Source organism: Panicum virgatum, chromosome 6N, assembly GCF_016808335.1.
Source record: "Panicum virgatum strain AP13 chromosome 6N, P.virgatum_v5, whole genome shotgun sequence".
NCBI classification, from domain to species: Eukaryota; Viridiplantae; Streptophyta; class Magnoliopsida; order Poales; family Poaceae; genus Panicum; species Panicum virgatum.
Genome location: NC_053150.1, coordinates 31751160 through 31778462, shown reverse-complemented (window position 1 = coordinate 31778462; position 27303 = coordinate 31751160). Strand labels below are relative to the sequence as shown.

At 52.8% G+C, this 27303-nt stretch overlaps 1 protein-coding gene across 8 annotated transcripts; it reads left to right on the top strand.

The window, feature by feature from the left end:
• Nucleotides 1-27203, top strand: LOC120678925 (rRNA (cytosine-C(5))-methyltransferase NOP2C-like). Of its 8 annotated transcripts, XM_039960382.1 has the most exons (14): nt 4668-5086; nt 5907-5988; nt 6118-6222; nt 7164-7311; nt 7519-7656; nt 8350-8412; nt 8957-9078; nt 22322-22556; nt 23025-23251; nt 24033-24133; nt 24632-24713; nt 25286-25350; nt 26505-26543; nt 26657-27189. In XM_039960382.1, the coding sequence occupies exons 1-14, from the start codon at nt 4914-4916 to the stop codon at nt 26799-26801; spliced, it is 1725 nt and encodes a 574-aa protein (XP_039816316.1). In that variant the 5' UTR covers nt 4668-4913; the 3' UTR covers nt 26802-27189. The 8 variants fall into 8 exon arrangements, with proteins under 8 accessions (XP_039816317.1, XP_039816311.1, XP_039816312.1 ...); XM_039960383.1 differs by lacking the exon at nt 4668-5086 and adding an exon at nt 1-500 and having other exon boundaries at nt 5907-6222; XM_039960377.1 differs by having other exon boundaries at nt 4667-5086; nt 5907-6222; nt 23043-23251.
• Nucleotides 27204-27303: the final 100 nt, after the last annotated feature.

The window sequence follows — 27303 nt, the reverse complement described above, 5'->3', positions numbered from 1 at the left end:
CCTCAGGGTGCCGCCGTCCTCCCCTCGTGCTGCAGGCCTCCCCTCGCCACAAAGCAGAGCGTCGTAGGAGGAGCCGACGCACTCGCGATGCCATCTCTGTTAACAACTGCCGCCTCCCCACTCGTAACCCCGATGCCCTCCCCTTTGCCCTCCCCTCAGCCCCGCGCATTCCGAGTTCCATCCTCCGTCGCCATCTCCGTCCCCGTGCCGCACACCACTTGGAGCCACCCCCACACCACGAGTCCATGTAGTCCGCCTGTCCCATCTCCTCCCTCGCGGAAGCTCGCCGCTGCTACGTCCCAGTGTCCCATGGAGGCACAACACTCGGGTGGAAAGGCAGGAGGCAGAGTGGCTTCGGCGAGCGTTCGAGAGGTGGCGGTTCTTGGTGCTGTCTCTACAGCGGGCGTGCTCTTGAGTCTTGACTCACCGGGGCTATCACGGCGGCTGGATTCAGGATTGGATTCGATTCATCCTCTCCGATCACGGTGACAGCGGTTCAGGTGAGCCTGCATGGTTGCTTGGACCCAACGCAGAGGAAAGTTCAAGATTGGTTGTTCCTGATATTGATCTCTTGTCACTTTTCATGGTTCATGCCTTCCACGTTCACCAAGAAAGAAAAGGGATTAGTCGATTGGTGTTGTACTCTACTTAGATTTTCTTCAGGAATGCAGGATAGAGGTCGCGTGCCACCACATAATTCATTCCAGGATAACCTTGCCTGAAACGAACTAGGTTTCTGTAAAGCGAATCCGATTCCCTGTATCGTCGTGATAGTTCATAGATCATACGCTATCACATACAGATTCATCATTTTAGGCAATATCATAGTTGTACTGCTTAAACAATACGATCATAGGTTTAATTATTACATAAATTCTGGAGATTTAGTACGATTCTCCCATTACAAGCCCGTTGGGCTAATTTCAGAGCAAATAGAAAACAACAACGGAAACTAGGTCTTCAGGGCCTCCTTCTTCGGCACTCCTTCCACATGCAATCTTGAGTGTAGCACGAGCCTTAGTCATACCAACCATCGTCATTGGTGTCGGACTCTGCATCTTGCCAAGCTATCCCCAAGGATGGGATAGGTTCATGTCACCATCCCTATGCAAGCTTTGTGGATGCATCAGTATAAAATATAGCCAAGAAAAGGTAAGAGTTTCCTATGCACAATAGTATCACAAATAGATACATATATCATCCTTCTTCCCGATATGGGCCGTTCCGGCATCCCGGACTCCTGGATCACTCACGCCTCCAGATATCACATTCCACCAAGCGGTACAAGAACTCCCGCTCTTCGTATCTCTACTGCACACTGGAGATAGAATTCAAGTAACACTGCTCTAGTTAGTGAAGCCGGATCAAAAGTTGTACATAATCGAGTATGCGGCTATATGTATAGTTTTACAACATGCAGGGGGTTGTACACCTGGACCCACTTGAATCGTAGTCGGTCGGGAATGAACCCTCCGGGATAACGAAACACTGGTCTGCTGTAACAAAACTAACGGATACGACCACCATCCTTTGGCCCTACGGCTCCCTGCGCGCGCACGGGCCTGGGCAAGGCTGGACATCAGGACAGCCCAAGGCGCGCCGAAGTGCAGTAGCGATGGCGAGGCATCGACGTCACGGGTTGGTGCCAAGGCAGGGCAAAGGCCAAGCCTTGGGCACCAGAGCGCTCGCGCGGGCACGGCGGGCGCACGGCGAGGCCGTGGTGGCGTTGAGAAGGGTTCGGCGGTGGAGACGCTCGCCGGAGCGCGCCAAAGGGTGACGTCCTGGCTCGCTTGGCCTAGGCCATGCTCGCACGTGCGGGCCCCTGGCATCCCAGGTCCGCGATGTGGCCCTGCTGAGCGGATTCAACACGGCGGCACTAGGAACGGCGACGGCGACTGTGAGCTACGACGGCGTGGCAGCGAGGCTCCTATTCGCGGCACACAAAAGGGCAAAGAGGGTCCTAGGTCCGGCTATGGTTGAGATACGGCGGCTAGAGGCGGTGCCTGTGCAGAGAAAGGGCAGAGGGAACGTCGGCGGCGGTGCTCACCGTCAGGCTTGGGGCGGTTAGTGGCGGTGCAGTGGCGAGGTGACGCATGAGATCCGGTGGAGCCGTGCCATGCAGCGCTGCAACAGTGGTGTCGATGTGGACGAGGCAGGCAGAGCTCCGGTAGCCAGTGGCACTCTCCTCCTCTGGTCCCTCCTCCTAGGAATTGGCGGTGATGAAGGGGAGAAAACCCCAATTGGGTTAGGGTTTCCGGTCGGGGCGGCGGCTGCGGTCTTTATAAGCGACAGCTAGGGCTTGCGGCGGACCCGGACGCCGAGGACGAAGGTGATGTGATGGCCGCGGGGGCGGGGTGACGTGGCGGCCATCCAGGGCCTCTTCGACCCAGGCTCGGGGTCACGCGGGCGGGTGGTGGTCGAGAGTGGGGTAGTAGCTGTCAGCACGGGTTGCAAAGGGCTCGGCACGGGAGCGGCACGCGCGAGGTGCGCGTGAGTGAGAGAGGGAGCGAGAGGAAGGGGAAAACTGATAGATGGCCCACCCCTGTTAGTTGCGGCGAGAGCGGAAAAGCGGGGCGCGGTTGAGTGGATTGAGGTGAGCGGCGGTGCTGAGCCGTTCCTGGGCCGCGCGGCTCGCTGCGCCCGCGTGTGGCGAGCGGGTTGGGCTGGTTCAGTGGTTAGCGGGCCAAGCTAGGTAGGTCGGGTTGGGTAGGTTAGATGCTTTAGGCCCAGTTAGGTTTAGACAAGATCCATCCAAATTAATTCCAAACAAGGTAGAGCCAATAACTCCAATAAAAATCAAATATTTTTCACACTAACATTTAACTCCTTATATTTAATTTGATTTTATTTTCACTAGGAGAAGGCTGAGGTAGCATTATCCTTGAATTGATCTAAATTTTTGCACTTCACACAAATTTTTTGAAAATTCACATTCGAATTATGATCATGATAGGTGATGCTAGTAGAGAATTATGATCATTATGGTTAACACTAGTGGAGGATGAGTGGGTGATACATGAACAAATTGATTTTAGAGAACACTGATGAATTTGATGGTAATAAAAATAGAAGTGAGAGAAATAGAAGTAAATGATCTTTAGCGGGTTGCGTCTATATTATTGGCAGAATGGCACCTTGTTTCGTGAGTGATTATATTATACAGTTTTAAAGTAGATCAAGCAAAACCCTGCAAAAGCCCTGCCTTCCCGATTACAGCTCTCCTCAGCCCTGCCCACCCCCAGCCGCCTTCTCCTTTGGGTTTTTTTTATCCATACCATTACAATTTTCAAAGTTTGGAGAAACGCCATTACTATTCGTCTATTTCGAAACATACTATTACAATTTTTCGTTTCTCGCAAAAATGACACGGAATACGTATGGAGACAACATGGGCCCAGCTGCAGGTGTATATGAATACGTATATTGCATTGAAGGCTCTCTCTCCTATCACTGACTCGCAGGCCCCACATGTCATCTTCTTCTTCATCCTCTCCTGCCGCCCTCCTCCTCCCATTTTCTCTCTCCTCCTTCCCTGCCGCCTCTGCATCTCCTCCTCCCTCCTCCGGCCACGCACCCCCGCCAGCACGCCTCAGGGCTCGACAGGGAGGACGAGCAGCAGGGCGCCGTGGCGCACAGGCTCCTCGGCACGGCGGAGCTGGCCTCCCTCCCTCCCCGGGCAGGAGCACGGCGTGGCGAGTGGCCGGCCGGAGACGCGGTACGGCGTGGCGCACGGGCGCCCCTCCCCTCCCCTGTCCTCCTCCCCTGCTACCTCCAGAGCGTCCCAGGGTGGCGCACGGCCCTCCGCGCCGGGGAGCTCGAGCAGGCCTCGCATCGGAGGATGGCGGCGAGCGCGTGGCGGCCGGCTCCCCTGCTCCTCCATCCCTCCCCACTCGCCGGCGCTGCTCCTGCATCCCCCCTCGCGGGAGGCCCCTGCTCCCTCTGTCGGCGCGGCGGCCACGACCCTTGCCTTCTCCGCGCTCATCAGCCGCCATCTTCCTCCCCGCTCGCGCGCAGCCTCCCTTCCCGGCACCGGCGCCTCCCTCCCGTGCTCCCTGTGCCCCCGTCCCCTACTCGTGGGCGGCACGGACGGCGCGTGAGGAAAGGACGAGGGCGCGAACGGCGGCGGACCGGTGGCGCGGGCAGCAGCAGCTCCGCCCCGCCGGTCCCGGGAGGGAGGAGCAGGGGCGGCGCGTAGCTGGTCTGCCCCGCCACCCCCGTCGTCGTCCCCGGCCTCGCCCTGAGCCCCTATTCCGGCGTCGCGGCGCGTTCGCTCAGATCTGGCGTTGGGTGGAGAGCCGCCTCGAGCTCGACCTCGGCCGCGGGGAGGAGGAGGGCGGCAGGGAAGGAGGAAGGACGAAGGAGGAAGAAGAAGATGACATGGGGGCCCCGCGAGTCAGTGATAGGAGAGAGAGCCTTCAATGCAATATACGTATTCATATACACCTGCAGCTGGGCCCAAGTTGTCTTCATACGTATTCCGTGTCATTTTTGCGAGAAGCGAAAAATTGTAATGGTATGTTTCGAAATAGACGAATAGTAATGGCGTTTCTCCAAACTTTGAAAATTGTAATGGTATGGATAAAAAAACATTCTCCTTTCGCCCCTCTACCACCCAGGGTTTACCTTACTGCCGGTAAACCGGCGGTTACCGCCAAAATTTACTGATACTGCTACTATGCGGTAACCCGTACCGACGGTAAATTTAAAAAAAAATCGCCAAAATTTAAAATTTTCAAAAAAAATTAAAATAAAAAAACGGTTACCGCCGGTTACCGCTAAAATTTTCCGATACCGCTGAACGGCGGGAAATCGGTTACCGGCGGTAAGGTAAACACTGCTACCACCCCTCGTCGCTCGTGCTCTCCATCTCGCCCCATCCGGCTTCTCCCCGTGGCCGGCCGCCGTCGCCGCTGATGGACTCCTCTTCTTCCTCCTCCTCCCCCTCTCCCTCGGCGGTGGCGGCGCGCGCCGCCGACGCGGGCCGGTACACGTTCAGCCCGAAGCTGCGGTGGCAGCCGGAAGTGGAGGAGTACTTCGCCGCCGCGTACGGCCGGGACCGCTTCGCCCGCATCTCCGAGGCCCTCGCGTGAGTACAGCTCCGCCTGCTAGAGGCTGGCTCTGGCTTTACCCCCCCTTCTCCCTGTCATTTGGTTCCTGCTGATTCTAGGAACGCTGCATTTCCTTTTGGTCCAAGTTCTGGGGCTTTATTGCTGTCTAGCGTGATGTTCTACTGGAGCAGCTCCGCAGATTGTCAGGGAAATGTAGGATGGAGCGGAGTCAAACGAGACGCTGTTCCCAGCACATCCCAAGCTTAACAGTTAGCACGCTCGACTCTTGCATCAGTCCATCCATTGAGCAGATAAAAGAATGAATCAGAATTAGCATGCCAGATATATGGATATTCGAACAATTCTGGTTTTCAGGATCTTGGGAACGGACAACTAGGAATACTTGTTCAAGTTTTAAGTGTATTCCGAATTTCAAGCTATTCAGCATATCGATCGTCCTGATATTTGCCGCCCTGCAGCATTTTATGCATTCTGTGCTTTCTTCGCAGGTTCAACTCTAGACAGATTAATGTGGTGCAATTAAATAGCAGTTGAAATGTTTGGAAGATAAGGTCATCCATACATCACACGATTATCCTCAAGGCAGTAGTATATCTATATATGATTCGTGTCTGTACAAGTTAATCAAATGCACAATGTTTTGTTTTAGTTAATTATGGACCGCTGCCACTTGGGCTCGCTACTTGCTTTTTCAGAAGTATGAAGTATAATAAGTCTTAGGTGCTAATTTAAGTAACTGATATCTGTTGAGGGAGCTTGTTCTGAACTTTCGTGCTAATTTTTAATCCATGACAACTATTACTGTTCTATATGACTAACTATTGCTTTCCTGCTCAGGCATCCTTCTCGTTATTCTTGTATTCGTGTCAATACTCTGAAGTCTTCCACTGATGCTGTCATGCATAAACTTATGGACCTAGTATGTGAAAATGGGCTCTGTGATGGAATCAATGGCATGGAGATTGTTGGTGGAGACCAACCACATGAAAAGAGTTCCCTGGTCCAGAAGTGTCCCTCTGCTGACCTTGAAAACGTTTTGTTTGTTCAGGGATCAGGGCCACATGTGTTGAATTATAATAGTCAACCAGACCAATCTGTTAAGGAAGTAATTGTAAGTCGAAAATGTGCAGAATCAGTTCTTCGAGGTGCCCAGGTATATTTTTCTTTTCTTGAATGTGTGCCTATATGTTGCTGTTAGAGTTTATTTGGTAGTATAGGAAATATCTCGAGGAGGCTTCTTGCTTCCAAGTCTTATACCCCTATATATTCGCCCTAGAGGCTCAATGCAATACAACCCATGATTCATGTGCAATCTATCCTTCCTACTGTAGCAAATGAGTCGAATGAGAGCCACTCCTAAAAATAGGATGAGAACCTGCTATGTTGCCATCAATTGTGATCTCAGATCTACAAAAACTGACAGACATTTGGTGAAAGACATCCTGAATTATCTCAGTCATTTTATTCCCTTCAAATTTTAATACAGACCATCAGATTCAGTCTGCACCATTCAGAGCAACACATGCTGAACATTGTGTGCTCACTTCCCTATTTGTGACTATTCACCACCAGATCTGTTCTATAATGTGATTCTGCTTGTCTTGAGAACTCAAACCTTGATATTTTTTTTATAATTAAATTGCATCAAGATTCATGGGTATCGTGCCTGGAAAAATCTTTGAGAAGGAAGACTGGAAGAAGAAACTATCAATTAATTTCATTACTGTTCTTTTTTTTTTGTTTCACATGCATATGTTATCAGGGATCACTTTTATATTCTGCTGTATTTGGCTGAACAAGTTCACAGTGGTTATTTTGTTGACCTTCAATAATCAAACTAGTTTGCTCTTTCTTTGGTTGAACATAGTAAAATTGAATTGCATGTGTAGTCCTTGGTGCTAGACTGGATTCTGTGTTACATAAATTTCATAGTCTCAATGAAAATAAGATATTTCAATTTTCTTGAAACATTTGTTATTTTCCTTTTATATTTTTGTTTTGAAATGTGACCATATACCATCTACAAGTTCATTGCTACTGGAAAATCTGTACTAGTCATTTGATCTCTTTTCTCCAAATTTGCTTTGTCTTCAGGTGTTTGTCCCTGGTGTTTTAGCTTGTAGTTCACATGTTGAGAAGGGTGATAAGGTTGCAGTCTCAGTTGCCATTGAGCAGCCTGTCAAAGATGGTGGCTGGGCTGTGGGTATAACACGGGGAACTGTTTTACAGGGATTGCAATCAGGCAAGCTTTTTTTTAGTGGAAGTTTAGTTCTTTTTTATACTTGTTAAATAAACTGATTTTGTTTCCTTTGTGACCTATGTGTGTCTATTTTCTGTTGGCATAGATGGTTGCTCTGTGTTGTTCTATTATTTCTATCTTGTGCTGCAAGTTTTTTCCTTGATAAAAGATGCATATTCATAGAGCTATATAATATACTCCATGTTGCAGATGTACATTATGAAGAAAGGAAGGGTTTGTACATTGGTAAAGGGACTGCTGCAATGTCGAGATCTGGAATATTTCGTGTCCCTCATGGGATTGCAGTAGAGATGACTGAAAGGGTATACAAGCTCCCATCTTTCAATGGTATATCTGCATATTTCTTACATTTTTCGGATAATTTTCTGCAGCGTATGTACGCATCTATCAGTGTATGACAGCAATCTGCATGAAAGACAGATACACAGTCTTATTTTTTAGTAATAAATTGATGACAAATTATAACGACCCTTGATTCTCCTCTTAATGAAAAACGTGCTCAGGCATGGTCGCTAAAAAAAATATAATGACCCTTGATTAGCAAGCAATAGATCACCATTTTTCTGAATGGTATTTATATGATTTCACCCTTTAGCTATAATTTGTGCAGCTAGCCAATCTTGCCAAGCAGCCTAGCATTGGTTCTTTGTCCCGCTGTTCTCTTGTGGCAGCTACCAAGGAATTCCATCTGGATAAGCTCCGCTCCACCCCAATTTCCAAAAAGAATAGTAACAGAACATACCTTAAGTTATGTTTGGGCTTCAGTTCCATTAGAAGCAGACCCACAAATCACTTCTGTAAAATGGTGTCAAATGTTGACACATGCTTAATTTTGTTACATGCATACCTACTTTTGAATTTTATTAATCTACTTTTCTGCGGTTAGGATTGCCAAATCAATACTCTGATTGAGTTGATATAAATGCATAAACTACTGTATTGCACTATTTTTTTGTCATATTATTGTTTTTTTGTCGCTTCAAATCATTAAGCTTAATTATTGATTCATTTTGTCACTAGATGTGCTTGAAGGGGAGATATTTCTTCAAAATTTACCAAGTGTTGTGGCCGCACATGTCCTTGGTATGATTTTTTTCTCGCTGCTTAATGTTTCATCCAGTATTATCATCTTTGCCGCAGATTGATACAAATATACAACATGCATTACTTATATAGATTGTGTTAGTTAAAACCCAGGTACTGAAATATAGAAAGCCAATTATCATGGATGAGAAAATTGAATTAGCTGAACAATTATTTAGAGGATGCTTCAAATAATATGAAGCACTCGTGATGAAACATGGACATGCATATTGAACTTTTTTTTTGTTTCTGGAACAAATTCCATGTTCAAATTGCAAATGTCAGAAGAGATCATTGCATCTATTGGCTTCTAGTCGAGAGAGAAACTAGGGCTTCATTGAGTTTGCAGCTTTAACCAAAACCATTTTGCTAATTTGTTTTAAAAATCACATTATCTTGCTAGAAATAAACAGTTGATTCTTGGGCAGTAATGATTCTTACCTCTCTGCATTTGATTCATTTTTGCATGTTGTACAGTCCATTATTTTGTACTACATTGCTAAAAGATTTTAGGCCTGATCTGTATTGTGCGTCTCATTTATAGATCCCCAGCCAGGTGAGCGAATACTAGATATGTGTGCAGCTCCAGGAGGAAAAACAACAGCAATTTCTATCCTTATGAGGGACAAAGGAGAAGTTGTTGCCCTTGATAGATCTCACAATAAGGTGAATTATTCCTTTCAGATTAGAGCAATATACCTGGGTCAAGGTTTGAGTTTCTTATATAGTTTCATGAACACATATATCCTTTCATAACAAAATGCCAGGTATAAGTGGAGCGTGCAGTTTTTGTTCTGTGCAACACTTTAAATGGTGTGCAGTTGGAGCAAGGGGCCTAACTCATTTGCATTCAACCTAGCCTAAATTTTGTTCAAGGGGTTAGGCGGACAAAGTGGATTGGTGAGGGTAGTAAAATGAATTTTTTCCTATTATTTAGGGGATCCGCACTTGTAGACACAGTTCGATCCTGCTTTAATGCAATGACATGCAGTTGTCCTGCATGTTTGTTCGAAAAAGTTATCCTATATGTCGGTGCCCTGCAGCAGGGATACCCACTCTTACTGCAGCAAGGTAGAACTCGTGTGGTCATCCGTAACTATGCCATAAGGGGCGGAGCAGCCGGGCCCCACGGGTCAGGCTCCTACCTCACCGGGCCAACGGCCGCGGACCCGCTCCACGCTCTGGGACAGGTCCGGTGACGCCACGTGTCCCTGAGGAGGGGAGGCTCCGAACCAACAACCGAGGGCTCGGACCCCCCATAGGGGTCCGGGACCTCCTCGCGCCCGTCCGGACCTCCCGCGCGCATAGAACCAACATACCGCTAGGGGGGGTCCGGAGCCGCCATGTGTCCTGCAGGCGCGGGGACGGGTCTTCCGCTGGAAGACTCGCCCACCCATCGCATTCAATGCGGGTGGTTGAGGCGTGCTCTGCCGTCGTGGTTTGCGGGGCAGCCTTTGTCAGTCCTCACTATAGACCGCGTATTACCGAGGTACACAGTGCAGCCGCCAGTGCCGCATCCGCGCAGAGCCCGTCTGCCGCATTAAATGGATACGACGGTACTGCGCTTTTCCATCATGTCGCCTACGCAGCAAGCTACACGGCCGTTCAGCTACGCTGCAGTCAACGCCGCACGCTACACCCTGGCGCCGTTTCGACAAGACAGGGCAAAGTACGCCGGTCGGAAGATTCCCGCGGACAAACCAGGGAAATCCGAGGATGAGATCTCCTTCGCCTGCAGCGCCATAATGTATGAACATTACGTTATTTTATACTGTATCGTTGGGCCCATTTGTCGGGGACCCAACGGCCATGTACGCGCCTCCCTTGAAATATAAAAGGGAGACGCTCGCCGCACACGGGAGGGGGGCTCTCTCAAGTTCATTCAAACTCAAGCAATACAGCACACAGTGGACGTAGGGTATTACGCTCCGGCGGCTAGGGAGTTGCTTCGCAACCCTCCGGCTGTTGCAGCCTCGCCAGACGCCCTGAGGCAGTGGAGGGACGACGTTGACCGTCTCCTCCATCTGACTCAGGCCTCCCCCAGTTCTGCAAGGACTGGACAACGACCTCCGTCTGGTAATGCGGTGGTATCCTACCACCGGCGCCAGGGCGGTGCGTCGGCATCCGTGCGCTCCCCCACAGTGATGGGTGCACGAACAGAAGGCCTGCGGGCGGAGCTCAACCGTAGGCGCGCGGGTGAGGACGCCCGCATCTCTGTGGAGAGGGCGTGAGAGCGTCGCTTCAACATTGAGGGCCGCAACCTCAATGCAGACTTGGGTGTAGCAGCACCCAAGCCTCCGGTAAACGCCCGGATACAGGCGGGTACCCCGGTGGCCGGGGTGGGCTGCGCTGCGCTGGCGGATCACCTCCGCGCGGTGGCATGGCCATCCAAGTTCCGCCCGCACCTGACGGAGAAGTACGATGGTACCACTAACCCGTCGGAATTCCTGCAGGTGTATGTTACCACCATCACAGTAGCTGGTGGTAACGACGCCGTCATGGCAAGCTACTTTCATGTAGCATTGACTGGGCCAGCCCGGACTTGGCTCATGAACCTCACTCCTGGGACGATTCAGTCCTGGGAGGAGCTCTGTGCGAGGTTCACAGCGAACTTTACCAGTGCGTACCAGCAGCATGGTGTGGAGGCTCACCTCCACGCCGTGAGGCAGAAATCCGGGGAGACGCTCCGGGCATTCATCTCGCGCTTCACCAAGGTACGGGGTACCATTTCTCGTATCTCTGACGCATCCATTATCACTGCTTTCCGTCAGGGGGTACGTGATGACTGATGAGAAGATGCTCGAGGAACTGGCGACGCACGAGGTGGAAAGCGTTACCACGCTTTTCTCTCTGGCAGACAAGTGTGCCAGGGCCGCTGAGGGCCGCGCATGGCACTCAGCCCCCCAAGACGGAGACGCCAAAGCTGGTGGCTCCGGTGCTACCGCGTAGGGCAGTGGCAAGAAGAAGAACAAGAACCGGAGTCGCGGGGAGCCGCAACCCGGCGGTCCAGCCGTTGCAGCAGCGGCACCAGCTGCTGCGGCAGCGGCTGGGGGCCAGAATGCGCATGGCAAACGCCCGCGCCCGCAAGGTGGCAGCGGAGGTTCATGCTCAGTGCATCCCACCGCTCGCCACAGTGCCGCTTACTGCCGCGAGATCTAAAAACTCGCGAAGCGGGTCAGTGGGCGGCGTGAGCAGTCCTCCAAGGACAGCTCACCTCCTCCTCGCCAGCGGTCTGGCAAGGAGAAAGCCTCCGACAGCGGGACCGCTGCCGGGGAGAAGGAGCTGGGGTACCAATCCCCTGCTCGGGAGCTGAAGGGCGTGTACCACGACGACAACTCCGACTCCGACAACGACGACCGCCGCAAGAAGCTGTACATAATGTACGGCGGAAGTTGGGAGCTTGTCTCCCGGCGGGACGTGAAGACCCTTCGCCGAGAGGTCCTTTCGGTGAAGCTGGGGGTCCCGAAGGTGGCGCCGCACCACAGGTGGATTAACACCACCATCTGTTTCGGGCCATCTGACTGCCCGGAGAACATGGCCGGGGCCGGTGTACTACCTCTAGTCACCGCCTCTGTCATATCCAACGTCAGGCTCTATCACGTGCTGATTGACGGTGGGGCTGGCCTCAACGTCATCAGCTATGCAGCATTCAAGTAGCTGCAGATCCCGGAGTACAAGCTGACTCTCTCTTGCCCATTCTCTGGAGTGGGCCCACATCCGGTGTTCCCTCTGGGGAGCATCACCCTACTGGTCACGTTCGGGACCGAGGAAAACTTACGCATAGAGAGCGTCCAGTTTGATGTTGCGGAGGTGAACCTCCCGTTCAATGCCATTATTGGCCGGCCGGCACTCTATCGCTTCATGGCCATTGCCATTACGGGTATTTGGTCCTCAAGATGCCTTCCCCTGCCGGTGTCCTCATCGTGCGGGGTGACCGCACCGCTGCCGTCGCTGCAGTTGAGAGACTGCATGCTCTTGCGGCAGATGCTGCACGTTTCGAGGAGGACCCATCCACCTCGCGACCCAGGGTGCCTGCAAAGGCACCTAAGGTCCAGCCGTCTGATACGGACCACGTTCCCGTGAAGACGGTGCAGATCGGAGCGGACTCCTTCAGGACCACCCGCATCGCGGGAAACCTGGAGGAGAAATAGGAAGACGCGCTCATCGCTTTCCTCCGGGCAAATGTGGATGTGTTCGCCTGGGAACTGTCACAGATGCCCGGGATCCCCAGGGAAGTGATCGAGCACAATCTGAGGATCTACCCCGACGTCACGCCGGTGCGCCAGAAGCCTCGGAAGCAGTCCATGGAGCTGCAGAACTTCATCCGTGAAGAAGTCCGCAAACTGCTACACGCTGGCTTCATCGAGGAGGTCCACCACCCCGAGTGGTGGGACAACCCGGTCGTCGTCCCAAAGGCCAACGGGAAGCTTCGGATGTGCATCGACTACACCAGCCTCAACAAGGCATGTCCTAGAGACCTCTATCCTCTTCCACGTATCGATCAGATCGTGGACTCCACCTCCGGGTGTGACCTTTTGTCTTTCTTATATGCATAGTCTGGTTTACACCAGATTCAGTTGTCTAGAGAGGATAGGAAGCATACTGCTTTTGTAACAGTGGATGTACTTTATTGCTATATTGTCATGCCGTATGGTCTGAGGAATGCCTTACTCACGTTTGTACGAGTTATGAACAAAACCTTCTGTAATCTAATTAGAGATATTGTTGAGGTGTATGTTGATGACATTGTGATCAAGACTAAGGTAGGGTCAACACTAGTTGAGGATATGTCCCTCGTCTTCGACCGTCTGCGCGCCATGCGCACGAAGCTGAATCCCGAGAAGTGCATCTTCGGCGTCTCGGCAGGAAAGCTGCTGGGTTTCCTGGTCTCACATCGAGGCATCGAAGCAAACCTAGCCAAAATCAAGGCGATCGAGGCGATGAGGCCTTCTAGCCGCATCAAGGACGTCCAGAAGCTTACTGGATCTCTCGCCGCTCTTAGCCGCTTCATTTCGAGGCTGGCGGAGAGGGCCCTTCCCTTCTTCAAGCTATTGAGAAGGTCCGGTCCATTCTCTTGGACCGAAGAGGCTGAACAAGCTTTCCAGGAACTGAAGCAGTACCTCACCTCACTGCCAGTATTGGTGGCTCCAGAGCCAGGTGAGACGTTTCTGTATCTTGCTGCGTCTGCAGAGGCGGTCAGCATGGTGCTGGTCGCCGAGAGGACGGAGCAAGCTCGCCAGGGGGACACCAGGGTCTCCTCGGCCAAGGATGGTGAGCCGGACCCCGGACATGGGGGCCCGTCAGCCTCACCTCTGTCTGAAGGTCCGGACCCCGGACAAGGGGGTCCGGAGGAGCCTTGTCCCAGTGGGAACCCAGAACCGTTGGGGGCCCAAGGACCTGACGTGGTGGATAAAGGCGAACCGGACCCGGTCGCCAGGGTCCGGACCGTCCAAAAGCCGGTCTACTACGTCAGTGAAGTCCTCCACGAGGCGAAGGTCAGGTATCTTGAGACGCATAAGCTTATCTATGCCATACTTATTGCGTCTAGGAAACTGCTCCATTACTTTCAGGCACACCGAGTTGTCGTAGTGACCTCTTACCCGCTAAGAGCGATCCTGCACAACTCCAACGCCATGGGCAATATCGCCAAGTGGGCAGCAGAGTTGGCTGAGTTCCAACTGGACTTCCAGCCTTGCCATGCAGTCAAGAGCCAAATCCTGGCTGATTTCATAGCGGAATGGACTCCTTCCCCAAGCAATTCTGGAGGTCCGGACCTCAACGCCGGACTCCCGGAGCCGGAAATCAGGACACCAGTTTTCACCGAGCCCCACTGGACACTCTTCTTCGACGGGTCCGTCCGCAAGAAGTGGGATGGAGCTGGTGTGGTCCTCATCAGCCCAAGCGGAGATCAGCTGAAGTACATGGTGCACCTTAAGTTCAAGGCCACCAACAACATGGCGGAGTACGAAGCTCTGATCTTTGGCCTGACACAAGCCCTGTCTCTGGGGGTCCGGCAGTTTCTGGTGAAGGGGGACTCTCAGCTAATCATCAAGTAAGTCCGAGGGGATTGCAGCTGCAACAATCCCTAACTCGCGGCATACCTCATCCACGTGAGGAAGCTCGAGAAGGACTTCGATGCCTTGGAACTGTAACATACGCCTTAACATGTTCCCTGCGAACTCAACTCAGCAGCAGATGATCTCTCCGCGAGAGCATCTACCTGGGCACCCGTGCCTGAGGGCGTCTTCGAAAGACGGTTGCTGGGACCTACCGCCCAGCCTGCCGAACTGGGTGAAGGGGATCACGCTAGCACCTCGAAGCTACTGGTCCCGGTTGCATTCCACCTGTGGTGCCCGCCTTGGGTTGTGAGCTCTGTCGAGAATCCTGGAGACCTCGTAGAGCCACTCCCACCTGCTCAGGGAGCTTCCGATGCATGGATCTCCGAGATCCGGGACTACCTGAAAGACAATATCCTTCCTGATGACGATGTGTCCGCTGAGCGCATAGTACGATTGGCTAAACGCTACGCGGTGGTCGAAGGGGATCTCTACCGCCGTGGCGCCAATGATATCCTCATGCGGTGCATTTTTCATAGAGAGGGTCGCGAGTTGCTCGCGGAGATCCATGGAGGCGAGTGTGGAAGTCATACCTCATCTCGCACGCTTGTTGGTAAGGCCTTTCGGCATGGCTTCTACTGGCCGACAGCACTCCAGGATGCGGCTGAGCTGGTAAAGTCCTGCAAAGCATGCCAGTTCCATGCAAAACAAATACACACCGGCTCAAACTCTGCAAATGATTCCGCCCTCATAGCCATTCGCCGAATGGGGCGTGGATATCCTGGGGCCGTCCCCCCGGGCTGTCGGCGGGTATCGGTTCCTCTACGTCGCCATCGGCAAATTCACAAAATGGCCGGAGGTTACCCCTGTGTTGAACATCACCAAAAAATCAGCAGTCGCATTCCTCAAGTCCATTGTGTGCAGATTTGACGTCCCAAACCGCATCATCGCGGACAACGGGACCAAATTGAAAAGCAGACTCTTCCAAGAGTACTGTGAGGACATCGGCATCCAGCTATGCTTTGCGTCCGTGGCACATCCCCGCAGCAATGGACAGGTCGAGAGAGCGAATGCAGAGATCCTCAGGGGACTCAAGACCCGCACCTACAACTGCTTAAAGAAGCATGATGCAAAATGGGTTGATGAGCTTCCGTGTGTGCTATGGGGCAACCGGACCACACCCAGCCGAGCCACCGGGGAGACTCCATTCTTCCTGGTCTAGGGGCTGAAGCATGCCTTCCCCCAGATATTCACCTGGGCTCACCTCGGGTCCATTTTTTTGACGAATCCATGTAGGAACAGCTGTGACGTGACGATGTGGACTTCGTTGACGAACGAAGGTGGCGAGCAGCAATCCGAAATGCATGCTACAACCAGGCGCTCAGGTGCTATCATCAACGATTCGTGCACAGTAGGGAGCTCCGGGTTGGCGACCTCGTCCTAAGACGGATCCTGAACTGAGCAGGGCTCCACAAACTCTCCCCCAGCTGGGAGGGGCTCTTCAAGGTTACAGAAGTGTGCCGGCCCGAATGCGTTCGCCTTGCCACAGAAGATGGGGTGCCGCTGCCCAATCTATGGAATATAGAGCATTTGCGTAAGTTTTACACTTAGGCGGAGCAGGGAAATGAATTTTTTCTTTGTAATAAGATAGAATTAGCGTGCGGCCTAGAGCGGTAGAGGTCCGCCCTCGTAAACCCGGCCTCTGGCATCCATCGCACCGTCGGCTAGCATTAACGCGCGGCCCAGAGCGGTAGAGGTCCGCCTTCGTAAACCCGGCCTCTGGCATCCATCGCGCAAGCCATGTATATCAAGTTGCAAAGGAAAGATTTGCCCCGGTTCTGTCTTTGTGTCAAATTTTATTTCGCATTTTGATTCTCGAGATTTTACTTTTCTAACCCCCGCGCGGACTTCCACTCTGGTCGCTACAGCTAAGATCTGTATTGACTTGCTGGACTACCGTACAGGTCCGGACCCCCTACCTGCTGGGAGAGGGGTCCGGACCCCTAAGGACCTGCTCTAGAGAGGGGGTGCTTGTTTCTTGGGGCGGTCCGGAGTCCTGTGTAGCCGCTTAGCCGGTTCCGTACCCAAAGCCTACACACCACCACACTGTAACGAGTGGTCTAGTACCCGGAGCTGGGTAATTAGGGGGCCGAACCTCGTTCTAGCTCAAGGGTTGGCTTCCTAAGTCCTACACGGCAGGTCCAAGTCCAACTCCATATCTCAAAGGATCGAGTACGACAGAATGACCTCACCCAGTGCTAGAAGGGGTCTGGAACGTCGGAGCCAGGTCCGGTAAAGTCGTGTTTGTTTCCTGGAGTGGTCCGGAGCCCTGTGTAGCGCTTAGCCTGGTTCCGCACCCCTAAACCTACACACTCCACCACTCTGTAACAGGCATTGAACTGCCTGGACCTGTGTATCCGGAGCTCCGGACCTCGTACTAGCCTGGGGGCCGGTCCAGAATAGGTCTCGCGGGCCTGCTACTAAGCTGTGACTTTGAGTGGTATGCAGGTTAAGCCTTGACTGGTGGTAGCTAGCCTCAAACCATTGAGCCTACCTACCAGGGGGTCTCGGCATCCGCTTTAAGGCTTCATGCAGATCGAGGTCCAGTCTCTATAGTAGACAGACTCAAAACAACTGAGCCTGTCTCCTAGGGGGCTGGGGCGTTTGCTTTGGGCCAGACACCAAGAATCGATCCTGCATGCGTCAAACAGCTAAGTTGCAGCATCATTACTACCATACAAGCGAGTTTGATTTTCCTCTCTGTAGTTTTTCTGCTATACAGGGAATAAGTCGCTCGTTCGAGTTGCAATCTATGCTACACCTATGCCCAAGGACGCTTGCTCAATTTCATACGGGGGTCCGGAGTGTCTTCTGCGGCTCGGATGGCAGATAGGTCCTAACAACTGAACCTATTTGCCAGGGGGCCAGGGCGCCGGGGTGCTGCATACCGCAACCAGAGCAACTGACAAACAGCTAAGTTGAAATTTTTCTTTATTAAAATTTCAACAAGTACAATGTTTGTTACATAACGCAAAAAAACAAAAGTACAATGTCCAGCTCAGGAGTCTGCAGGCTCCCGCTTGAAGTAGGCGGCGACGAAGTCGACGACGTCCCGCACGCCTTCTCGAGCAGAGGCCTCCGTCTCCGCCACAGGACCGTCGACCACGGGGGCTAGCGAGATTGCTGGGTCGTGGCTCCGGAGGCAGGTCAGGATGTGCTCCGCCACCATCCGGATCAGCTCGCGGCCCTCAGCTTCAAGCTGGCCAGCAAGGACCGGCTCCAGACGCCGGAGCCTATCCGAAGCGGAGTTCAGCACTGGGAGGGCGTCGGCAATCGAAGCTGGCGGCTCTGCCACTTGGATTGGACTCATTCCAAGTAGCACCAGAGCTGAGCTTGCTTCGCTCGCCCAGTCGACGATTCGCTGGGCCCCCACGCGCTGGTCCTCCTGCAGCTTCCGGACCGCCTCCTGGACCGCCTCCTGCACCCGGGTGTCCAGTGTTGCCTTGGCCGCCTCCACCTCGCGGGTCCTCTCCTCGAGTTCGGCCTTCTTCTTCGCCGCCGACTCCTTCAGGGACTTGAGGGCCTCGCGCTGGCGCTCTATATTGGTGGTGAGGGATTCCGGCCTTGCAAGGGACTTCCTATCCTCTTCAAGCTCCAACTCGGCAACAGCTTGCTTGCTGGCGGTCTCCTGCAGCTGCTCGCGCCATCCTTGCAGAGTCTCAGAGAGCTTGTCAAGCTCCTGCTTGCGGATCTCGAGACCCTGGCAGCGAGTCTCAAGCTCGGATCGCTGAGCCATCAGGCCGGCCTCTGCCTCGGCAATGGCCGCCTCCCGCCGCTCCAGGGCCTTCTCCCGTCCCGCTACCGCGAGCTCCCGGTCGAACACCTTCCGAAGATTGGCTCGGTAGGACTCTTGGTCGGCCTTGAGTTCGGACCGAACGCACGCAGCATGGGAGGCTTCGGCCTTCGTGCGTCCCTCCAGGCGGGTGTGCCAGTCGCCCAGGTGCTGGCGCTCGCTCTCCAGGGCCGCCCACTCCCGCCGGAATGCCGCCTCAGTGGTAGAGGTCGCCTCCTCTAACGTGTGCCGGACCCGGACCAGCACCTGGGGGAGCGGAGCCGCTTCCTCCTCCGAGGGACCCTGCGGGAGCCGCCTACCAGAGACCTCATCCAGCTCTTCCTCTGCCGCAGGTTGAGCGCTTGGGGAGGGGACATCCTGTACAGGCGTCGGGACCTCAGGAGCCGAGATGCTCGCCGTTGCCGCGCCCGTTGCCGAGGGGCTCGCCGTTGCCGCACCCACTGCCGCCGTAGCTGGAGCTTCGGGGGCCACTACGTCGGGAGCTTCGGGGGCCACCACGTCGGGTGCAGCTGCGCCTGGCGCTGGCGCATCCGCCGTCACCGCGTCAGGCGTTGCTGCGCCTGGCACTGGCGCACCCGCTGTCACCGCGTCGGGCGTTGCTTCACCTGGTGGTGGCGCACCCGCCGTCGCCGCGTCGGGCGCCATCGGGGTAGCGGAAGCTGCTGCACCCGAGCTCCCCGCACCCGCCGTCGCTCCCGCCGTCGCCGCCGAGGCCCCGGTCGCCTGGACACCTGCTGACGAGCCAGCGGCAGTGGAAGAACTGCTTGGGCGAGAGGCCCTGTCGAACAAAGAGAAGAAGCCTTCAATAAAAAGCGGAGCACCAGGAATAAGCGAAGTGAACGGAAGAACACTTACCCTGAAGCGCCGGGTCTCCAGCGCCCACGGAGGCTCGGCGACTGCTTCTGCTGCTGCTCCCGAGGCGGCGGCGGAGGCGCACCACGCGGCTGCTGCTGCTCCCGTGGCGGCGGTGGAGGCGCAACCTGTGGCTGCTCCTGCTGCTGCTCTCGTGGCGGCGGCGGAGGCGCAACCCGTGGCTGCTGCTGCTGCTGCCGGGGGGAGGCATATCTCAGCGGTGGTGGTGGCGGCGCGGCTGCTCCGGGGGTCCCGCGAGGTCCGGGGGCCCGGGAATACCCTGGCCCGCGTCCTCGGCGGTCCTCTGACGCTTCATGGCGGGCTCCACAACTGGGGTCCCGTCGCCCCAGTGCAACCTGCGCCGGCCCGCTTCCCCCCGACGACGCGCCGGAGCTGCTCCGGGCCTGGCTGGGACCGCTCGTGGCGGCGCTACCAGCCACGGCCTGCTTGCCCTTGGCAGTGGGGCCGGACCCCGCAGTGCTCGGCACGGCTTGTTCCCCGGACGCGCTAGGGATCCGGATACCACGGTCCGGGTCGCCTCTAGTCTGGCGTGCGGCCAGCCCACCGTCGTCGAGGGTCGGCAGGGTGGTCAGCACCGCGGTCCTCAGGCGTGAGTCCTCGCAGAGAGGGACGACACCCTGAGGAAGGATCAGGTGCTCCGGGATGAAGATCTCCCCGGTCACCGCCCGCACTAGGACCTCCAGGGCTTCCTGGGTCAGGTCGCTCCCCTCTCCGCGGTGGGTCCTGCTGCAGTCGTCGAGGCCGGACGCGGCCGCTGCTTCAGGGGGGCGATCCGGCGCTTCAGGAAATCCCCGAGCACGTGCAGCGAGGTGAGGCCGCCCTCCGCCAGTACCCTGATCTTGGACAGCACGGAGTCGAACTCCGGCGGCAGGGACGGCTTGGCCCTCCAGGACTGACGGTCGGAGGCGGGTCCCTCGGTTGGCATGATCAGGCGCTTGTTGGCTTCGGTGGTGGCGATCACCCACTCCCTGCGCCACTCCTCCCACTTCCTGCCAGTGAGTCCGGGGATGTACGGCGTCCGCAGGTCCCTTCTCGTCTGGAAGTAGTACGCCCCCACTTCGTCTTTGCCCTTCCCGGACTTCACCAGGACGAAGAAGTGGCGGAAGAGGATGACGCAGGGCCGCACCCCCACGGATATCTCGCACAGGTGCATGAAGATGGCCGTCAGGAGGATGGAGTGCGGCGTGAGATGTTGAAGCTGGAGGCCAAAATCTTTCAGCAACAGCAGAAAGAACGAGGAGATCGGCAGCCCCAGGCCGGTGGAAATGTGCGAGATGAACAACACAAATTCCCCGGCACGCAGGTTGCCGAGGGGAACCGAGCCTGCTCGAATCCCCCAAGCATTCTCCTGTGCACTCCACCCAAGCAGGCGGCGCACCGTGTTCAGCTCTTCCTCAGTCTGGAAACGGCGGGGACGAGCAAGGGATGCCATCTCGCTATGGAGGCGAGGAGCAATCTACGCAGGAGAGCAAGGTGCGAGGAGGCTTGAAGGCAAAGGGGCGCAAAGGTTGGAAGGAGGAAGGCGAATGCGGAAAAGTAACCGCGGTATGCGGTTCGTCCCTTTATGAAGCCTGACCCAACCAGCGCGCCCCCGGAACCGTCGCTGGAACCCAAGCGGCGCCCACGCCTGGTGTTAACCGCCCAGTCCATGACAAGGGGGGCCAGGCCCGCCTGTCAGGGAGGGCGGGTAACAAACAAAGGTGTGATAAGGCGGGATCTGAACCGTCACCCGCGCGCGAAGCAAGGCGGAAGCTGAGCTGACGTGCGCGCTTAAAGCGCTGGCATTTACCAGACTTTTCGGGAACTGCGCTGGTGGTAAATATCCCGTTTAGTCCGGCTGCAACAATGCCGAGCGTCGCTCGCGTGACTAGGTGTACCATTGTGCGTGGGGGCCACGAGTCAGTAAGCCGGTGCGATGTGATGAGACAGCGAAAAACCAGATGGATGGCCAAAGCCGGACAAGACTCCTGCAGTAAGAGGCTTCAAGTTATGCAGAGCCAAATCATAGTAGTGGCCCGGGGGCCACTGTCGGTACCCTGCAGTAGGGATACCCACTCTTACTGCAGCAAGGCAGAACTCGCGTGGTCATCTGTAACTACGCCATAAGGGGCGGAGCAGCCGGGCCCCACGGGTCAGGCTCCTAACTCACCAGGCCAACGGCCCCGGACCCGCTCCATGCTCTGGGACAGGTCCGGTGACGCCACGTGTCCCTGAGGAGTGGAGGCTCCGAACCAACAACCGAGGGCTCGGACCCCCATAGGGGTCTGGGACCTCCTCGCGCCCGTCCGGACCTCCCGCGCGCATAGAACCAACATACCGCCAGGGGGTCCGGAGCCGCCACGTGTCCTGCAGGCGCGGGCGCGGGTCTTCCGCTGGAAGACTCGCCCACCCACTGCATTCAATGCGGGTGGTTGAGGCGTGCTCTGCCGCCGCGGTTCGCGGGCAGCCTTTGTCAGTCCTCACTGTAGACCGCGTATTACCGAGGTACACAGTGCAGCCGCCAGCGCCGCATCCGCGCAGAGCCCGTCTGCCGCATTAAATGGATACGACGGCACTGCGCTTTTCCATCATGTCGCCTACGCCGCAAGCTACACGGCCGTTCAGCTACGCTGCAGGCAACGCCACACTTACACCCTGGCGTCGTTTCGACAAGACAGGGCAAAGCACGCCGGTCGGAAGATTCCCGCGGACAAACCAGGGAAATCCGAGGATGAGATCTCCTTCGCCTGCAGCGCCATAATGTATGAACAATACATTATTTTATATTGCATCGTTGAGCCCATTTGTCGGGGACCCAACGGCCGTGTACGCGCCTCCCTTGAAATATAAAAGGGAGGCGCTCGCCGCACACGGGAGGGGGGCTCTCTCAAGTTCTCTCAGACTCAAGCAATACAACACATAGTGGACGTAGGGTATTACGCTCCGGCGGCCCGAACCACTCTAAACCGGCTGTGTTCATCGTGTTCTTCCAGGAGATCGAACTAGTCCTATCTAACCCCCGAGTACTCACCCTCTGTGCTTAGGCGGGTGCATTCCGCCACCCGGCTGTGGTTACCACACCACGACACTACATGTTTAAGTATAGGAATTTGTAATTGTACCTCTCTAACATGAAAGTAGATACCAGGTGATGGATATTCTGAAGTTGGCTTCAGAGATGGACTTGAGTTGTATTAAAGCTTATAAACTTGATGCCCTCAAATCTGTACGGAAGACTGATGAGGCAACAAATGTTGGCATGGGTGATAGTCACTGTGAAGCAATTAAGACACTGGCAGAGGACTCTGGCCCTTGCCATGTTACAGTTGATGTCAGAGCTACTAATGTAAATGAAGAGAGCTCAACAACAGTGGTGCAGTCTGGTAAGGAGCATGCAAATTTGCACCCATTCTTTGTATGATTTTCATCATTATGCCAAATCATGCATTATGATTCTGAGTCCTTATGGGAGACTTTGCTCAGTTTGCAAGTGTTGGAGATCTGATCTTGTTTAAAGTGTGGCATTCTTGAACAGAAACTGCAAATATACATCGTTTTAGGATTTGTGCTATTAAAACTTTTTTTTAGTATCAGTATATAAAAGGATGCATAGATTCAGAAATCACAACATATTTTTGTTGTTAAAAATATTCAGGATGAAGGCTATTTCAATAGTATGCAAGTCATTAGACTTAAAATAATATAATAAAAAATGCTACTAAAAGGATTTCAAGCAATTTCTATGTCCTAAAAAACTTCTATTTGGAATGAGAGGGAGTAAAAAGTCTGATCATTACACAACCTGTAGACTAGACCACTCTAGATGAAGTGTTTTCCTGATACCGAAACAGAACAACTATTTTCAGTAGATGACAAAAACCCAGAATCCAGAAGATATGTTAGCAAGGCTGAACTAAGGAAGAATTTAAGGCGGATGAAGAATGGACCAGGAAGAAATAATTGCTCTGGTGGTAGGGTTGAAAAGTCAAAGGGCTTTTTCCCTAACAGCTTTGATCGTGTCCTCCTTGATGCTCCATGCTCTGCACTTGGCTTGAGACCTCGACTCTTTGCTGGTGAGGTAAGTTTCACCTAATTTAGTGACTCAGTGCATCAGGTCCTTCAAATTTCACTTCTGCATTTTCTCGCTTTGTACGTTCATCCTATATAAATAACAAGCACAGAAAAGTCAGAAAAAAAACAATAACTCCTGGTCCTACACCAACTATATTTTATATTTGCAAGAAACTTACATGCTTGAGATCTTATCAAGCTCTGAAGCTCCATGGGATTTTTCAATAATTACGGTATCCATAGTTAAAGTACATGGTACATATAGTCTCAGGAACAATCAAATCACAAGGGGGAACATTGTAGGGATGCTATGTTTAATTAGTGTTTACTGGATATAATGGGAGTAAAAAGTTGGATTTCTATTCTTCATAAATTAAAATATTGGGTTCATTGTTCATGGTCAGTTTTTTGTGTTATGGATTTAGAATGTTGAGAAAAACATGGTGATTAGAGAGTGGACAGTGCCACTATTTTGCCCACTTGCAAAGCAATCAACTCCTGTAGCTGTACATGATGTGCACTATTGCTGTAGCCTCTAAATAGTATTAAAATTAATATTCTCTGATGATACTCTTCTGAATATTATTTAATCCGTTGTCTATCTACTGCCACCTGGATTTATGAAACTCCTGAATATCATTTTTTTTGGGCAAGTAAATTGAGCTTGATGTCATCTGTTCCAGTTAATAGCTTGATGTGCATCTGCATGCACCTTGACACCTTAGAATTTTTGCTTGTACTATGACATGGAAGTTTCTTTTATTCATATATGCATTGCACTCTGACAGGAAACTCTAGAGTCACTGAAAACTCATGCAAAGTATCAGAGGAGAATGTTTGATCAAGCTGTCAAGCTAGTTCGCCCAGGTGGGGTGATTGTTTATTCAACGTGAGTTTCTGTTCAACTTCTATACTTCAAAGAGAACTTGTACAATTAGTTATTTTAGCTGGTAGCTGGGCAACCAATGCTCCTAAGATCAACATTATTTGCTTGTCCAAAAATTGAACATGAAGAACAGGCACATGATACTCCAGTGCAGGTAGTGATTTATCACCCGAAGTTCATGTAATTGCTGCATGAATACCAGACATAACTCTAGTCATAAATTTACCTTTTGCCGTTACCCATGTAGTGAAGCAACCAACTAGTTCTTCCATGTTGATACATATTAGACTATTCTTGATTGCCATTCGATCGAAGAACTGAGTATTAATCCTTGTTTGTGCACAAACAGCTAATTTACATGGTTAACCATCTGCTATCTGCATGCCATACAATACATACTGGTACTGTGGTATATGTGGCCCGCAATTCAAAGGAGAAACACGAGAGCTCAGTGAATAGTCTGTTTATTGGTACTTGTCTTTTTTTTCTTCTTCTTTGCAGGTGTACTATAAATCCAGGAGAGAATGAGGCCTTGGTGAGATATGCATTAGACACCTACAAGTTTCTGTCACTGGTATCACAGGTAAGTTCCATTATTTGCAAGATGGGCTGGGCAATGGAGCAGTGGATTAATTTGTCCATTGTTCAAACTTTTCATCACTGTTGTCATTAACTACATCATGACTCAGGTACTGGAAAGTAGATTGCAAAGTAAGCAAGGAAAAATTAATAAAGCTATACTCCATTGAAGAAAAGAAAGGGAAAACCCTAGAGCTCAGGGGAAGACACCCGCAGGCATAGGGCATAGCCAAGTAGGTTACCAGGCTTCAAATGTGGGCTGGGATGGGTTGTTTCAGTGACCCCCCCAGAGATACCACACTAGCCAGTATAACTTGCGAGAAGCTGGTCATAGATTACAAAACTATGTGATATATAATTGCTTAAACTTTTTTTTAAATTGTGCAATGAGGCTGAGTTTCTGAGGAACTTGATTCGATAGTTTTAAACCGATAGCATGCCACTTTAGAATAAAATCTTATCATTTTGTAGATCTCCTGTACAGTCTTCACATTCTTGTTTAAAAGCTTTTTTTTTTTGCAATTTGTTCCAAACTACTAGAATATTCCCACATCACTTTCATTCTTTTTTTTTCAGCTCCCAAAAGTTGGAGGGCCAGGTATTGTTGGTTCGTGTGAGCTATTCAACAAGACATATACTGAGTAAGATCGTTGTTTAATTTGTTGGGAATTCATAGTCACAATTATAGATGGGTGTCCGGGCCGCCCGGCCCGGACCTGGCACGAGCCCGCCCTAGCTCGCCTTTTCTCGGGCCGTGCCTAGCCCGGCCTGATATCCCACGGGCATGTTTCGTGCTAGGCCAGCCCGTGGAGCCTGGCTGCTTGTCGGGCTCAGGCCCCCCGTGGCCCACGATGGGGGCGGCACTCGGCCGCGGGAGGAGGCGCGGCGATGCTGTTGGAGCCATGGCGCGGAGGGCGGCGGAGAGGCGCAGAGGAGGGCAGGAGGGGGCGAGGAGAGGAAGTGCGGCGGCGTCGAGGTAGGGAGGTGTTGCGGCGGCGCGGAGGGGAGCTCCCAGTCTGGCGGCGCTGGATCTGGGGGCTAGCCGGCTAGGGTTGCGGGGCAAGGGGGCGGCGTCGACGGCGGGTTGAGGGAGCGGAGGGGGCAGCATTGGCTGTCAGGGAAGGGAGGCGGGGCGGTGGTGTTGGAGAGCGGAGGAGGCGGGTGAGGGTAGGGAGGGTGATGGAGAGGAAACTTGCGCCTGCGGTCTGTGGGTTGCGGCGTGTGGAGGTGACCGGGTGAGGTGGCCTGTGTGCTGCAACTTGTGGGCTGTGATGTGCGGGGGTGAGGTAGCCTGTGGGCCGGCCGGCTGGATGGCTATCGTGCCGGCCTGCTAACTCCGTGCCAGGCTGTGCCAGCCCACGGGCTGGGTTGGTGGGCCAAGCTCGGGCATGGTTGACGGGCCGGGCCAGCTCGGGCATGGCGGGGAGCGGGCTAGGCCGGACCGTGCTTGGGTCGGGCTAAATTTGCCGTGCTTTGGATGGGCCAACGGGCTGCGGGCTGCGGGCTGCATGGACAACTATAGTCACAATCCCATTTCATTATGATGTTAAATATTGGGAACTGCCCCTTCATTATGATGTCAAATATTGGGAACTGCCCCTAAAAACTGGACTAGGATAGTTCATGTACTTGCTGCTGGTCTAGATTGTTCTCAGGGTGCATCCTTGAGTACTTTTCATTTCGTCAAGCTGGGCAGATATCTCTTCTGTAATGAATACAATCGAAATTTTAACTTCATACGCAGCTGACTAAAATTTGCTCTTCTAACTCTGAAAATAAAAATATGCCTGTACAGGGAATGGTTGACAGAGCATGAAGCTGAACTCGTTCAGAGGTTCGACCCATCCTCACCAGTGGATACGATTGGTTTCTTCATAGCAAAATTTAATGTTGGAGAGAAAGAGGTCTAAATGGATGGGATGGAAGTGTTTGTGCATCCGATTTCAGATGCTTGACCACTGCAAACTCATGGCAAGGATGTCAACTTTCAGCTTCCTGTCAAGTAGATGATGTCTGCCAAGTGCCAAGTCCCAAGATCATACTTTTGGACAAGTCCCATGGAGGGGAGGGGACTGCAGCTCTTACGCCCTGAAATTTTGCCAGGTGTTCAAAATTCACTTTTGTTCGAGGAACCATTGTTCATTATGATGAGATGACAAGGCGACTAAGATTTCAAATATTTTGACATGATGCTGATACATTGTCGCCGTTTGAGCCACGTGATTATGTTGAGCGTTGCCATGGAAAGGAAGATGATGCAACCTTTCAAAGAGGTGACTGTAATCGAATTTTTCGATTTTCCATAGGAAAAATGAAAATGTCACTCCCTCAGCCTCATAATAATTAGCATTCTAGTTTTGTCCTAAATAGACCTTTTTTTGTCTTTAACCGTCAATTTCGAAACCTATGTATAGTATATGAATTGATTCAAAGATAGCAATATTTGACTTACAACGAAGCTAGAATGGATTATATAAACATGCACAGCTCAAATTGTGAAATCTGGAGTGGCGCGTTTCCAATGCACCACCTCCATCCGACTTCGAGCTTTGAGAACATTGAAATTTGAAGGCCGTTGGAAAATGAGCTGAGCC

Coding starts and splice junctions, on each gene's coding strand:
- LOC120678925 (XM_039960376.1), top strand. CDS start 4,914: ATGGACTCCTCTTCTTCCTCCTCCTCCCCCTCTCCCTCGGCGGTGGCG. Junction 8,413..8,956: donor TGTGGCCGCACATGTCCTTG/GTATGATTTTTT, acceptor TCTCATTTATAG/ATCCCCAGCCAGGTGAGCGA. Junction 25,351..26,504: donor TTCAACAAGACATATACTGA/GTAAGATCGTTG, acceptor ATGCCTGTACAG/GGAATGGTTGACAGAGCATG.